Raw genomic sequence first — 14,121 nt, forward strand, 5'->3', positions numbered from 1 at the left:
GTTCTCGAGACCGCCAAGCCTCGTCTCGATGAGAACGGAGCGGAGCCAGGGTGGTCAATGCCTGTGCACTGTCTCAAGTAACTCTGCAGTTCGGCGTGACCTCTGACCTAGCTCAATTCCCTCTGCCCGACTTAGCGCGCGTTTCACACGCAAACCGAGTGCAATATTAAATGAGGGTGTTTGGTAAATGCTCAAAGTTGACGTATGTGTACGTCATCAGTTTTTCTTCCGATTCCGTTCCGATGATGTACGCATACGAATCGGAAGTAAAAGGCCATGCGGGAGTGTGGCACGGTTTGGTGCCAGCTATCATAGAGTGCGGTCATGTCGCTACAATTCTCTGTGGTGAGTTCAATGTCTTTAAAAACAGTGGTGCTGTGCCTCTCTAAATTAAATTAACGCGAACCGCTTGCGCGTTCCGAGATTCAGCGGTGAATGGGACACCCACCCTGCAACTTGCAGACGTCTCGGAATGGGAAAATGTTAATCATTTTTAAAAATGCTTCACCATTTCTGGCAGAATATAGGTGTTAAGATGTTAAAACACCCAATAGACACCTATTACAAGGCAGCCAATCGCAGTAAAAAACATGCAAACGAATATGCTGTGGTAAAGGATGCATTGCCCTTGAAGCTGATTGATTCTGGCAAAACGGTCACATGGCTGGTCAAAAAGTGACACCGCTTTGTGGCACAGCCGTACCGTCACACATTAACAGGGCACACAGGGTGCAACACTTCTTTGTAATTGCAATGCAGTTTTGCCAACTTTAACCACAGGGACATAAATAAATCTGCTGGCAAAGGTAACGATAATCTTTAAGGTGCACGCACATCACGTGGCGTTCTTTATGGGCAGAAGCTAAAGTCCCCCTGCTCGTGCGGAGTCGAGCATTAAAAAACCCCGCCCCCCCAGTAGAAGGCGGTAAACTTCACAGAAGAGCCAACACGATCAGCTGCTGGTAGTGTGGGCCCATAAAAACGAGCAGTTAATCTGGTGAGGCGCCTGAGCGGAGACGATTTGTGACGTGAGGCATGTGCTCTGTGGACAATGAAGCCCTCGCGGTAAACGAGGGACGCGGCGATTCACAAATTCGTCAGTGTAAATACATTATCACGATCGGCGCGGTGAAACGTCGCAGCTTTATTTGAAGGCCGTGCTATACGGGGTCCTCCCGTGATGCCGCTACCTTTCTAGTCACAGCTGCGGCCAGCAATGCTCTCACCTTCTGTCGGAGAACGGCCCTGAAACATGACGCCGCAGAACTACCACTGAAGTCAATTCACAAGGCCCACGTTTACACCCTCGGGGCACATATGTCAATGGCCTGCAAAGATCTTTCGTCTCATGCCAATGTAATCGATTCTCTTCGGTGACCCTTTCATATCCAACATTTAGAAATGTTTGTCACCTGGCATTCAAATCGGGATTTAGCCAAATTAAGTAAAAAAACTAATTTAGTTCAACTTATTTGATTAATGTGCAGTCATCACTGACCATGCCAAGACCATCAGCTCACTACACTCTTAAGAACCCAGTTTTTTTTTCACGTGCGGATGAAATCCAGAGTCGAACCCCGGATCTCAGCTGTGCTGGCTCAGCCCTCTGACCCATGAATCAAGTGAAATTGTATTCGACCCTCCACCCTCTTCATCCCGCCGTGCCCACTGTGCCCACTGTACCCCACCGTGCCCACCGTGCCCACTGTACCCCACTGTGCCCACTGTACCCCACCGTGCCCACTGTTACCCATCGTGCCACACTGTACTGTGAGCCAGGTGAGAGATGGAAACTCCGAGTCGGCGCCTCTGATCGGGAAGTACTGCAGCAGCGACATCCCGGCACCCATCACCTCCTCCTCGTACAGCCTGTGGCTCCGCTTCAAGTCCGACCACTCCGTGTCCCACGCCGGCTTCCGCGCGCTCTACCAAGTCGGTACGAGCCCCCCGGTTCACACCCCTGTCCTGGTTCCGCTCGCATGGTCCAGGCAGCAGCTGCTCTTTCTGGTTTCGTAGGAGAGAAGCAATTAGATGACGGTAGAGCAATGGACTTCACGTATGCATATATTACGTATGTATGTTGCACTTCTTTCGCACCGTACGTAGCCGACCGTGCTAATGGGAGTTGTGGGTGTGTAGAGCGTTGAGCGTTATGCCTCGCACGCATGCGTTTTCTGTGGATCGCGTCCACACGGCAAATGCTCATTCGTGGAATTGGCCAAACATCCCAATGCAGGACCCTCCTGAAAAATGTATGAGACTCCGGATTTCTTGGATAAAGGGCACTGTCTATCATAACGCACAATGTGAACTTCACGAGTCCTTGCACTCCTCCGCACTCCTTGTGACCCGTGACCCCTGCACACCCAACCCCTGACCCCCGACGGCAGCGTGCGGAGGACAGTTCAGCGGAATGGGAGAGATCCGCACCCCGTACCACCCCAACGCGTACCCGCACGGGCGCACCTGCGAGTACATCATCTCGCAGCCACAGGGCAAGTCGGTGACGCTCAACTTCCTCACCTTCGACATCGAGAACGCCAGCGACTGCAGATACGACTACGTCGAGGTGCCCGCTCGCTCGCTCGCTCGCTCACTCGCTCGCTCACTCACTCACTCGCTCACTCGCTCGCTCACTCACTCGCTCGCTCCCTCACTCGCTCGCTCACTCACTCGCTCGCTCACTCACTCACTCGTTCACTCACTCGCTCACTCACTCACTCGCTCACTCACTCGCTCGCTCGTTTGTTCATTTTCGTTTTGCCCGATCACTCGCACAGTTAGTCACTCGACTCTCTGGTCAATATGCATGTACAACCTTTGCAACCGAAGTTATACTCCAAGCTCTGTTCAAACGTGACAGTGGTTCACCTGCTCCATTGACGAATGTTATTTTTTATAATTTGACCGGACCCATCTCTTGCCCACAATTACTTCGCCTTCAACTCGATGACCCCTCTTGTGTGTGGCTCGTCACAAGGCCTAACTCTGACCACCCCCAAACCCCCGTGACCGCTTCTCCTCCGTCTCAACGGCGCGTTGCTGCGCGTGGCTCACCGCTGGACGCGTCTGCCCGGGATCAGATTCGGGATGGAGGCAGCGAGGACGCTACCCTCATCGGCCGCTACTGTGGCACTGGGCTGCCCCCACCGGCTCAGTCCACGCAGAGCCTGCTCTACGTCAAGTTCGTGACCGACGCTTCGGTGGCCAACAATGGCTTCACGGCACAGTACGACGAGTCCCGTGAGTCCGTCAGTATCGACGTTGTCATCGTTCGAATAATAATAATAATAATAATGATTTCAACGAGTAATGCACCACGCAGTATTCGCTCGCATCACGGGGAGTCGCCAACAATGAGGTTATGCCTCTGTGGTTCTTTTTTTTTTCTTTTCAAGAAAGGTGTGATTAAAGATACTACTTCGAATACAATCAGTCCTTATCATCGACGTCATACCCACAAAAAAAATGTAACATCAACACCACCACCACCACCATCACGGCCACTTTGATTATCTACTTCACGCTACGTCCAAACAGACAAGCTGTCTCGCAAACCATGAGCTAAGGACGTCGTAGAGATTATATTTGCCTTATATAACAGGGACACTCCGTCATTAGGATCCACTCTCTTCGTGGCTCGGAATCATCTCGTGGCTCATTAAAATTCGCGTAATTAAAATGCAACATTTGGGTCCAATCTTTACACGGAATGTTTATGAAAAGAAGATCGGTCAGCGGTTGACATTACATCGTTCTGTTGCTTTGTACCCTGACGCTCTGTGCTACTCTTTTCCGCGACACGACATTTGAAGCCCCTGCAGTTTCCGTGAGCCCAGTGCTGCACTGGAACTCTCAGCGTTAATGTTCAGCAGTCGCTCGCTCTCCCCCAGATTGTTTGACACTCGCCAACTACCTCCTGTCAACCGCTCATCGCCACCGCTCACCCTCCCCCTCTCTCTCCGTCGACCACCATCCCCGCTCCCCCCCCCATCCCCACGTCCTCTCGTCTTTGCCGCGACATCAGCGTGCGGTGCCACCTACACGGCCCAGCAGGGCACCGTGTCGAGTCCCGGCCACCCGACCCCGTACCCGCACGGCGCCAACTGCACGTGGCACGTCGCGGTGCAGCCCGGCTTCATCGTGCGCCTCACCTTCACCACCTTCACGCTCGAGTACCACCAGAACTGCGCCTACGACTACGTGGAGCTCTACGACAACAGCACCACGGCCAGCGAGAGCCTCATTGGCAGGTGCGGCGGGGGTGGGGGGCTCGGGAGGGATGGCGGGGGGGGGGGGGTTAGGGCGAGGAGGTACGGAGTTCGATCCGGCGACGCGGAGCCTTGCGCCCGCGTCATCGTCGTCATTGTCATCGGCGTCATCGTTGGCGGCATCATCGTCGTCGTCATCGGCGTCGCTGTGTCTTTTTATATAAATGTGTTATTGTCATCAAGGAACCCAGAATACAAAGTAGATTCCAAAAAGAGGGGGAACAAAACTGCAGATAACGTGTGTAACACACTTGAACGTAATACACCCTCAAAATGAGGGATTCATCGGGGGCGTCTAGGCCCGCAACCCTTTCGCAGACGGGGTAACGATCAGGAGCGGTGTATTTAAGAGGGAAGGGAAGAAAATTGAAGAACGCGAAATGGGGGGAGGGGGGGGGGAAGGAGTAATGTAACCAAACAGAACCAGAAATAAAAGAAATGCGTCATCGTCAGTCTTAATCATCGTTATCGGCTGCAATCATCGCGGCCATCCGCATGATCATCATAATCACCTCAGCGCTCTCTTTGCATCACCACGTGCGTCATTGTCATCGTCGTCAGGAGTAGCAACATAATCAGCAGCAAAATAAATGCTGCTCATCATCACCATCACAAGAAAGCTTCAGCATATCCCAGGTCTTATTTAGGATATTCGGCCTCTTCCTTGCTGTAGCTCTGTATTGTAGGAGGAAGCTAGAATTCCCTGATAAAAATCAGGAGAAAACTTCACACCTGCAGAGATGAAAGTGAATCGAAAGTTCCGATACTTCCCCCTGGCTGCGTCGACAGCTGCCCAGCGATCGCCAGGTTCGAGGGCCCGCTGTGACCTGTCGCCTCCACGTGTGTGGTGGCGCATCGTGTGTGTGGTGGTGCGTGGCGTGTGTGGTGGCACGTCCTGTGTGTGGTGGGGCATCGTGTGTGTGGTGGTGCGTGGCGTGTGTGGTGGCATGTCGTGTGTGTGGTGGTGCGTGGCGTGTGTGGTGGCACGTCCTGTGTGTGGTGGTGCGTGGCGTGTGTGGTGGTGGCATGTCGTGTGTGCGGTGGTATGTCGTGTGTGCGGTGGCATGTCGTGTGTGTGGTGGCATGTCGTGTGTGCGGTGGCATGTCGTGTGTGTGGTGGTGCGTGGCGTGTGTGTGGTGGCATGTCGTGTGTGCGGTGGCATGTCGTGTGTGTGGTGCGTGGCGTGTGTGTGGTGGTGCGTGGCGTGTGTGGTGGTCCTTAGCGTGTGTGGTGGTGCGTTCCGTGTGTGGTGGCATGTCGTGTGTGTGGTGGCATGTCGTGTGTGTGGTGCGTGGCGTGTGTGTGGTGGTGCGTGGCGTGTGTGGTGGTGCGTGCCGTGTGTGGTGGCATGTCGTGTGTGTGGTGGCATGTCGTGTGTGCGGTGGCATGTCGTGTGTGTGGTGCCATGTCGTGTGTGTGGTGCCATGTCGTGTGTGTGGTGGCATGTCGTGTGTGTGGTGGTGCGGGGCGTGTGTGGTGGCATGTCGTGTGTGTGGTGGCATGTCGTGTGTGCGGTGGCATGTCGTGTGTGTGGTGCCATGTCGTGTGTGTGGTGGCATGTCGTGTGTGTGGTGGCATGTCGTGTGTGTGGTGGCATGTCGTGTGTGTGGAGGCATGTCGTGTGTGTGGTAGCATATCGTGTGTGTGGCGTGCGCCCATCGCAGGTTCTGTGGCCGCTCGATACCTCCCTCCATCACCACCACCACCAACGTGCTCACCATCCTCTTCGTGGCCGACGCCAGCATCAGCACCGAGGGCTTCTCGGCCTCCTACGTGGCACTCAACGCATCCACAAGTGAGCCGCGGGCGATCCCGCTCCGTGCGAGTTCGAACGCGGGATCTCGGGACCAGCGGCTCGGCGCTCTGTCCCCCCTAAACCACCAGGCCAACTCGTGCCGATGATTTATAATGACGGCGAAGCTGGTATAACCACAGCTGTGAGAGTCACCTCGCTGCCAAAACTCGACCTTCTTAGTTGACTTCCTGATCCCTTAAGGGTATTTTTTCCTTTTGTGTGCGTTGTGTAACGTGCGGACTTCTAGAGTGGCACGTATTTCACACACGTATTGCTCACGGGAGCCGCACCAGATATTTCTTGAGTGCGTAGAAAGCAAACGCAATACCCCCGTCTCTTTCTCTCCACTCTCACGGTGCCACCTGTCAGTCTCAAGCCATCGACTGGCCACTGATATGCACTGCCCGGCTCGAAGGGGGTCTGACAGTGTGCGCCGGACTTATTGAGTGAAGTCAATGCCCCCCCCCCCCTTTTTGAACGAGCGCAATTGCATTATTTATAGTGTCGGTAGTTTACATACGTTGGGGTTTTTTGGCATTGATGGAGAAGGCACGCAACGATCTGCCTTTGTGAATGATGTCACCTTGAAATTATGCCTTCATTGCACTTATCACGCTTTAATGATGACCGCGCTCACGATGCCCGCGTCGGATAATCCAGCTTGCGAGAATTTTCATCGTTGAACCTTTATGCAAAGCGTACGCAAATGATGTCCTGTTACATGGTGGGGAAGACATTGGACGAAACTGTACAAATAAGCAACAAACAAACGGAATGGAAACATCGGGAATAAAAGTATTGCATTCTTGAATCTATTCCTGACCCCAGAATCATGACGATTCATAGAATGGCTATGGGGGAATAATGTATGTTGACGTATGTTGAACTTCTTTCGCACCGTACGGAGCCAACCGTGCTGATCGGAGGTGCGGGGGAAGGACAACAAATTTAACATAAAAAGCAGTTCTAAAGAAATGAATTTACAATGTAGATTATTTAAAAGTGCCTAGCTCCAGTGGCTTCCTAATATCGGTGACCATCTTTGTTTGATGGTTCGCCAAAAGCGGCTGTGAGGATGACCCAGAGTTTGCGCGATGGTTTGTGCTCCTTGACGAGATTATCAAGGTCATCATCGCGATCAATGGGCAGATAACCTGGAGGTGACCACTGCACATTTCGTCACTTGTTTCAACTTTCCTCTCTGTCTTGTGCCACTATATGCTCAAGTAGTGCCACATCTTTCTGGCAGCAATCTCTAATGTCGACGTAAAGCCGTTCTATGTTAGGTCTCCCTCTCTTTCCGGTTCCTACCAGCAAGGTACTGTGGCTCATTTGTGGCACCACTTTATGCGTAATAAAAATGAATCGTCGCACACGTAGGAATAAGCAGCACGGTCTCAGCAGGGAGGAGGACGTCAGGCCAGGCAGGCGTAATCGGCTGTGCCACCCACCCCCGACTGACGCTAAGTGTGCATCTCCGTGCCGCATGCAGCGTGCGGACAGGTGTTCACCGACCCGTCTGGCGTGATGACGTCGCCCAACTACCCGGCAAACTACCCCGGCTACCGGGAGTGCATCTACACCATCACGGTGGGGGCTGGCCGCCAGATCGCCCTCAACTTCACCGACTTCCTGCTCGAGGGGCCTGGCAACGGAAACTGTCCTTTTGACTACCTTGAAATCAGGTGAGAAATTTCAATTGCAAGCGAACACATGGGCAAGGTGATGGACGGTGTTCCTCTCCGATTGCAGCCCAGAGTCGGTGGTGGAAGTTCCAGATTGTTGCGGCAGGAGCTTTTGTACCCGCAGAATAACAATGTTTTATATCCTACAGAGTGCAAATGCAGCCTCGCCAGGCGGTGCTGGTGTCTGCTCATCACGAAGATGATGATGTTGAGAGGTTTCCATGGAGCTGGGGGGTCAGAGCATCCATTCGGCACCACTGAGATCTTGGGTTCAAATATCGGTAGCCACGCATAGTTCAAACCATGAGTTCTCAAGCGTAGCAGGTTGATGGTCTTGGCCCAATCACCAATTGCTGCAGGGAAAAAAAAAACGTGACGTAAAATTTGGTTCCACACGGAATTTGCCTACAATTCCAGTTTGACCGTCACGCAACAAGGAGTGCAGATGACAGGTCACTTGAAGGCAACTCAGAAGTACAATAGTTAGCTACAAACTCATTGCACTCGTTACGTGATACCTGCTTTTGCTGGCCGTTCTCTGTCATTGGAGTGGAGCACCACTTTAGTGAATCCTAAATGGGTTCTTCATTTAGTGACACGTCGGAATAATATTTGCATATACGTATATATTTATCTTTTATACGCACTCATTAAACAGGAAGTGCTTGCCACAAATGAACCACAGTACCTTGATGATCTCGTCAAGGAACCTAAACCATCGCGCAAACTCCGGGCATCCTGGCAGCTGCTTTTTTATGGCCATCGAACAAAGACGGTAGTCACCGCATCGCGCGCTTTCACATGCGCTTTTGCGGCCGTCTGGAACGCTCTTCCTTCCGATATTAGCAAGGCACTGGAGCTATGCACGTTTAAATTAAGATTGAAAACTCATTTCTTTAGAACTGCTTTTTGTGTTTAGTTTGGTGTCCTTCCCTCGCACCTCGGATGAGCATGGTTGGCGATTTACGGTGCGAAAGAAGTTCAACATGCGGACGTACATATGGGACTCACGGTCCGTGCGCCGTTCATAGGAACGGCGGCTACGAGACGTCTCCGCTGGTGGGGAAGTACTGCGGTACGAGCGCACCGCCCCTCCTGCTGTCGCACGGGAACAAGCTGTGGTTCAAGTTCAGGACGGACGGCTCCGTGGAGGCTCGAGGATTCTCGGCTCACTGGGACGGCACGGCCACCGGTGAGCGGGCGCAGCGACGCGGGATCCCGACGTCTCCGGGGTGTGCGTTGACGGTCTGGCTCGGTGGTCTGGCTCGGTGGTCTGGCTCGGTGGTCTGGCTCAATGGTCTGGCTCGGTGGTCTGGCTCAGTGACCTGGCTCAGTGGTCTGGCTCAATGGTCTGGCTCAGTGGTCTGGTTCAATGGTCTGGCTCGGTGGTCTGGCTCAATGGTCTGGCTCGGTGGTCTGGCTCAGTGACCTGGCTCAGTGGTCTGGCTCAGTGGTCTGGCTCAGTGGTCTGGCTCAGTGGTCTGGTTCAATGGTCTGGTTCAATGGTCTGGCTCGGTGGTCTGGTTCAATGGTCTGGCTCGGTGGTCTGGCTCAGTGGTCTGGCTCAGTGGTCTGGCTCAGTGGTCTGGTTCAGTGGTCTGGTTCAGTGGTCTGGCTCAGTGGTCTGGCTCAGTAGTCTGGCTCAGTGGTCTGGCTCAGTGGTCTGGCTCAGTGGTCTGGTTCAGTGACCTGGCTCAGTGACCTGGCTCAGTGGTCTGGCTCAGTGGTCTGGCTCAGTGGTCTGGTTCAGTGACCTGGCTCAGTGACCTGGCTCAGTGGTCTGGCTCAGTGGTCTGGTTCAATGGTCTGGCTCGGTGGTCTGGCTCAGTGACCTGGCTCAGTGGTCTGGCTCAGTGGTCTGGCTCAGTGGTCTGGCTCAGTGGTCTGGTTCAATGGTCTGGTTCAATGGTCTGGCTCGGTGGTCTGGTTCAATGGTCTGGCTCGGTGGTCTGGCTCAGTGGTCTGGCTCAGTGGTCTGGCTCAGTGGTCTGGTTCAGTGGTCTGGTTCAGTGGTCTGGCTCAGTGGTCTGGCTCAGTGGTCTGGCTCAATGGTCTGGCTCAGTGGTCTGGCTCAGTGGTCTGGCTCAGTGGTCTGGCTCAGTGGTCTGGTTCAGTGACCTGGCTCAGTGACCTGGCTCAGTGGTCTGGCTCAGTGGTCTGGCTCAGTGGTCTGGTTCAGTGACCTGGCTCAGTGACCTGGCTCAGTGGTCTGGTTCAATGGTCTGGTTCAGTGGTCTGGCTCAGTGACCTGGCTCCGTGGTCTGGCTCAGTGGTCTGGCTCAGTGGTCTGGCTCAGTGGTCTGGTTCAATGGTCTGGCTCGGTGGTCTGGCTCAGTGGTCTGGCTCAGTGGTCTGGCTCAGTGGTCTGGCTCAGTGTTCTGGCTCCGTGGTCTGGCTCAGTGGCTCGTGACAGTGGCGGCGGTCTGTACCGCGCAGCCCCGTCAACGTCAAAAGTGGAAATCCCACGATTTTATTATTATTGGTGCCTCGAGAGCCAAAATTGCGCTTGCTATTGTGTCTGCCCATCGTGTCTATGGACAGGTACGACATAGCAACCACGCATTGACAAATGCACAACATTATACATCTGTAACTTGTATTGTACGGCATTTATTCAGTGGTAAAGGGGTGGGTTAAGGGCGAAGCTTTATCGTGTGATACATAAGTATGCAGACCTACTTCTGACACCGCATAATGTTTGTGCACAGAAGCAGCGGTAACTTGACAGAAACCTTAACCACGGTAAATGACAACCGAGTCCCACGCAGGTCCAGCAAGCAATCGTTCACATGCCTGGTAACGACGCCCTCTAGTGAATATTACCACACACTACGAAGCAACTCGAACGAGAAGAAATCAATCACTTCAGGTGCTTTTTCGAAAAAAAAAGAGAAATTGGCAACGAAGATCCATACGTTAGTTTTTGGACATCTTCAAAGAACTTTAATATCCTTACGACATAGACCACCACAGCTATTACATTAACAGGGGGGGACACACGCAGCAGCTACGTCCTTATCGTGTCCCCCGCAAATACCCAGTCATGTTAGCCATGTCCGGGGAAACCAAAGCTGCAGCTCTCTGGCTGAATCGACATGATCCCGGCCGACACGCGACTCTAGTCACACCAGTTACACCTGTACAAGTGTCCGGTGCTTGGGCTGCAGGAAGCCGCGTGGAATAGCATTCGCTCAATAAAAATTACATGAACAGACAATCGAAAGTCAGTCGCCGCGGTCAAGTTATAGTTCGGCAAGTGAGAGCGATCCCGGCCGTTCGTGCTGCGTGGCTCTCTGACGAGCCTTCTGATTGTTACCGTGCGTCGCTCATCTCGATGTCCGACCAAATGGACACTTTATCAGGAGTGAAGCACGTGGGGGGAAGAACGTTGGGAAGAGCTGCATTCGAGAACCAGCACACACGCGCGCGCGCACAACTCGCGTTTAAGTTCACGACCATCCGCCGTGCTCTTGACCGCGGCCAGGCTGCGGAGCGACGCTGACGGGCGCGACGGGAAGCTTCACGTCCCCCAACTACCCGCTGCCCTACCCGCCCAACGAAGAGTGCTACTGGCTGATCCGCGCCTCCGCCGGCAGTCGCCTGCGCCTGACCTTCGCCGACTTCCACCTGGAGTCGCACGGGAGCTGCGCTTATGACTACCTCGCCGTACGTTTATTTCATGTTTTTCGCCGTACGTTCGTGATGTCCTACAACGCGGTAGCTGCGTTCCTGAAGAATACCTTGTTATGGAAAAATCGCGTTATAATAAATAGTATATAATATAGGGTAAAGCACAGTCCGTGATAACAGGTGAGATGCGTACCCAGGCTGAACAAAGACTGAGGCGCGTGGGTAGCATCTAGAAGGATCCAGCAGCATCCCAAAGCCCTTTGCGATGATGCTACGCTGAGGCAAACGCACAACCGCTTATTCCTACTCGCGCGACGTAGTTCCGTTCACTCCATCGCGTCGTATCCAATTCGCGCCGCGAAAAAATGCCGTCCCCAATACATCCATCGCGCTAGATCCGATTTCCTTTTTGAAAGCGTGGCGAATCCGCCGGCTCCGTCTCACTCGAACCGGGTCGTTGCGCCGCGTCAACCCGGCCGCCACTGCCTCAAGCGGCGCGCCCCTCTGACCCGTCAGGTGTTCGACGGCTCGAGCGCGAATGCGCCGCAGCTCGCCAACCTGTGCCACGACGGCATCCCGCCGCCCATCGAGAGCAGCGGCGACCACATGTACGTGAAGCTGCGCACGGACGGCTCCATCAGCGCCGGAGGATTCTTCGCCACCTACACCCAGGGTACGCCCCCGCCCGCCCGCCCGCCCGCCCGCCCGCCCGCCCGCCCGCCCGCCCGCCCGCCTGCCCGCGCGCCCGGCCGGCCGGCCGGCTCGCGTCCCACACTCGCCCGGCCGCTGTCGTCTTTCCCCTAGCCGGCGCGGCTCGTTGTCTCTCCGCCGCTGGATGAAGGCCTCCCCCCGTGCTGTGCGGTTGCTTCGCCGCGCTTCGCCGCGCTGCTCAGTGCGGGGGGTTGGCGAAGTGGGGGCAACGCGTTGAGACATCACCCGCCGCTGATGTTAGCCGTGGCTAGGAACTGAACTTGTTTAGTGGGGTTTGTAGCGCAATACGCTTATCACTACAACACAGCTCCACCCCTTATCTCTAGGACAACTTTTTGACGTGTTTTTTTTTACCCTATCTCTGGCCACTCTGGCTTCATAGCGTGTAGATAAATATTCGTTTGGGAATTTCTTGAAGAGGGATTGTTTAAGCAGAATGAGCGTCTTGAGACTCGGTAATAATGCACTCATTTGGTAAATATTTAAAGTATACTTGTTGCAAGAGTTGCCATTAACTGTGATGCTTTGAAGCCACGCAGATACGTGAATTGTCTCCCACTGGCTCAGTGGTGCGTGATACTTGCCCAGTGTTTAACTTAAACTGTCGCATAATTGAAACTGTTTCTTGCCTTGTCCCTGTTCCTATACTCAAACCCCAACGCCAAAACTCCCAACCACCACTCACTTCCACGTCCACACCAACTCCAATAACTCCTGACCGCCACTCACCCCGACTGACCCACCTCGATACCCCAACTGCATACAACCCAACAAAGTCTGCCAGGGCACGGTGATTGTGAACCGCACACGTGGCCATTTGGAGAGCCCCAACTTCCCCAACGTCTACCCGCACAACAGCAACTGTAACTGGCTCATATCGGCCACCTTGGGGAACACCGTCAACTACACCTTCATCACCTTCCAGCTGGAGCACGTCTTCTTTGACTACGTGGAGGCGAGTGCCGGAGGCGCGCGAGGACACTACGCGAGCGACGATTCGCTCGATGATTTGTTTGCATGAATAACTCTAAATGATTATCTTATGTTTTTTGTTGTATTGTGTTTTCATTCAAAGCTCGGTCACCGCATCGCGCGCTTTCAGACGCAAACTATCACATGAACTCCGGTCATCCTCACAGCAGCGGCTTTTGGCGAACCATCGAACAAAGACGGTCACCGCATCGTGCGGCGATTTCAAATACGCTTATGCGGCCGTCTGGAATGCTCTGCCTTCCGATATATATTAGGAAGCAACTGGAGCTATGGCACTTTTAAATAATCTAGATTGACAAACTAATTTCTTTAGAACTGATTTTTGTGTTTAGCGTGTTGTCCTTCCCCCACACCTCCGATTAGCACGGTTTACTACGTGCAGTGCTATTTTGTATTTGTTCAAGTAGCTTTGTCAATATTCGTGTGCTCAGTCGGTGGCAATCATTATAGATGTAATATATCACCGCTGCTCATCGCTCTGTGAATTGTCTCGATTCGCAGTCACAATTGTACGAGCCAATCGATGATGTTTATGTCACGGGGGTGATTTCACATTTGTGTATTGTCGAGGGCCGCACGTCAGGGGTCGCGACTGAAGGCCACCAGAGGCCGCCAGTGGCCTGCGAGCCTTTCAGTGAAGAACACTGCTCTAGAGCATCCTGTAGTAGAGGCCCTTCCTCCTGCAGTGGCACAAGCTAGCAATTGCAGGGCCGCACCTTTGCCACCGCTCACCATCTGCCTCCGTGCCTCTCCACCGCCCACAGCTCTTTGACGGCTCTGACGGCTCAGCGCCGCTCATTGGCAGGTTCGGCGGCACGGATCGACCCCCGGCCGGCCAGACCACGGGCCAGCACCTCTACACCACCTTCGTCACCGACTCCTCCGTCGCTTACAGCGGATTCCAGATGAGCTGGTACCAAAACGGTACGCGCAAGGTGGGAGTGTGCGGGTGGGAAGGGGAGCGCAGAAAACAGTCCAGGATAGACGGAGGGAACGGTGGGGAAATGGGAGAGAGCGAGAGGGGGTGGGGTGGGC

The 14,121-nt window shown here is 53.9% G+C and overlaps 1 protein-coding gene across 1 annotated transcript in view; it reads left to right on the top strand.

Annotated features, from left to right (window-relative positions):
* CUBN (cubilin) overlaps positions 1–14,121 on the top strand; it is a 77,774-nt gene that overhangs the window by 24,152 nt on the left and 39,501 nt on the right. The window contains exons 18-28 of the mRNA XM_076060173.1: positions 1,780–1,936; positions 2,391–2,569; positions 3,084–3,243; positions 4,028–4,253; positions 5,937–6,067; positions 7,560–7,752; positions 8,784–8,944; positions 11,237–11,418; positions 11,899–12,055; positions 12,870–13,048; positions 13,851–14,010. Of these exons, the coding sequence (XP_075916288.1) occupies positions 1,780–1,936; positions 2,391–2,569; positions 3,084–3,243; positions 4,028–4,253; positions 5,937–6,067; positions 7,560–7,752; positions 8,784–8,944; positions 11,237–11,418; positions 11,899–12,055; positions 12,870–13,048; positions 13,851–14,010 (1,885 nt within the window). The remainder of the gene's footprint in view (positions 1–1,779; positions 1,937–2,390; positions 2,570–3,083; positions 3,244–4,027; positions 4,254–5,936; positions 6,068–7,559; positions 7,753–8,783; positions 8,945–11,236; positions 11,419–11,898; positions 12,056–12,869; positions 13,049–13,850; positions 14,011–14,121) is intronic.

Source organism: Petromyzon marinus, chromosome 4, assembly GCF_048934315.1.
Source record: "Petromyzon marinus isolate PM22_M1 ecotype Great Lakes invasive population chromosome 4, UKy_Petmar_22M1.pri1.0, whole genome shotgun sequence".
Taxonomy (NCBI): domain Eukaryota; kingdom Metazoa; phylum Chordata; class Hyperoartia; order Petromyzontiformes; family Petromyzontidae; genus Petromyzon; species Petromyzon marinus.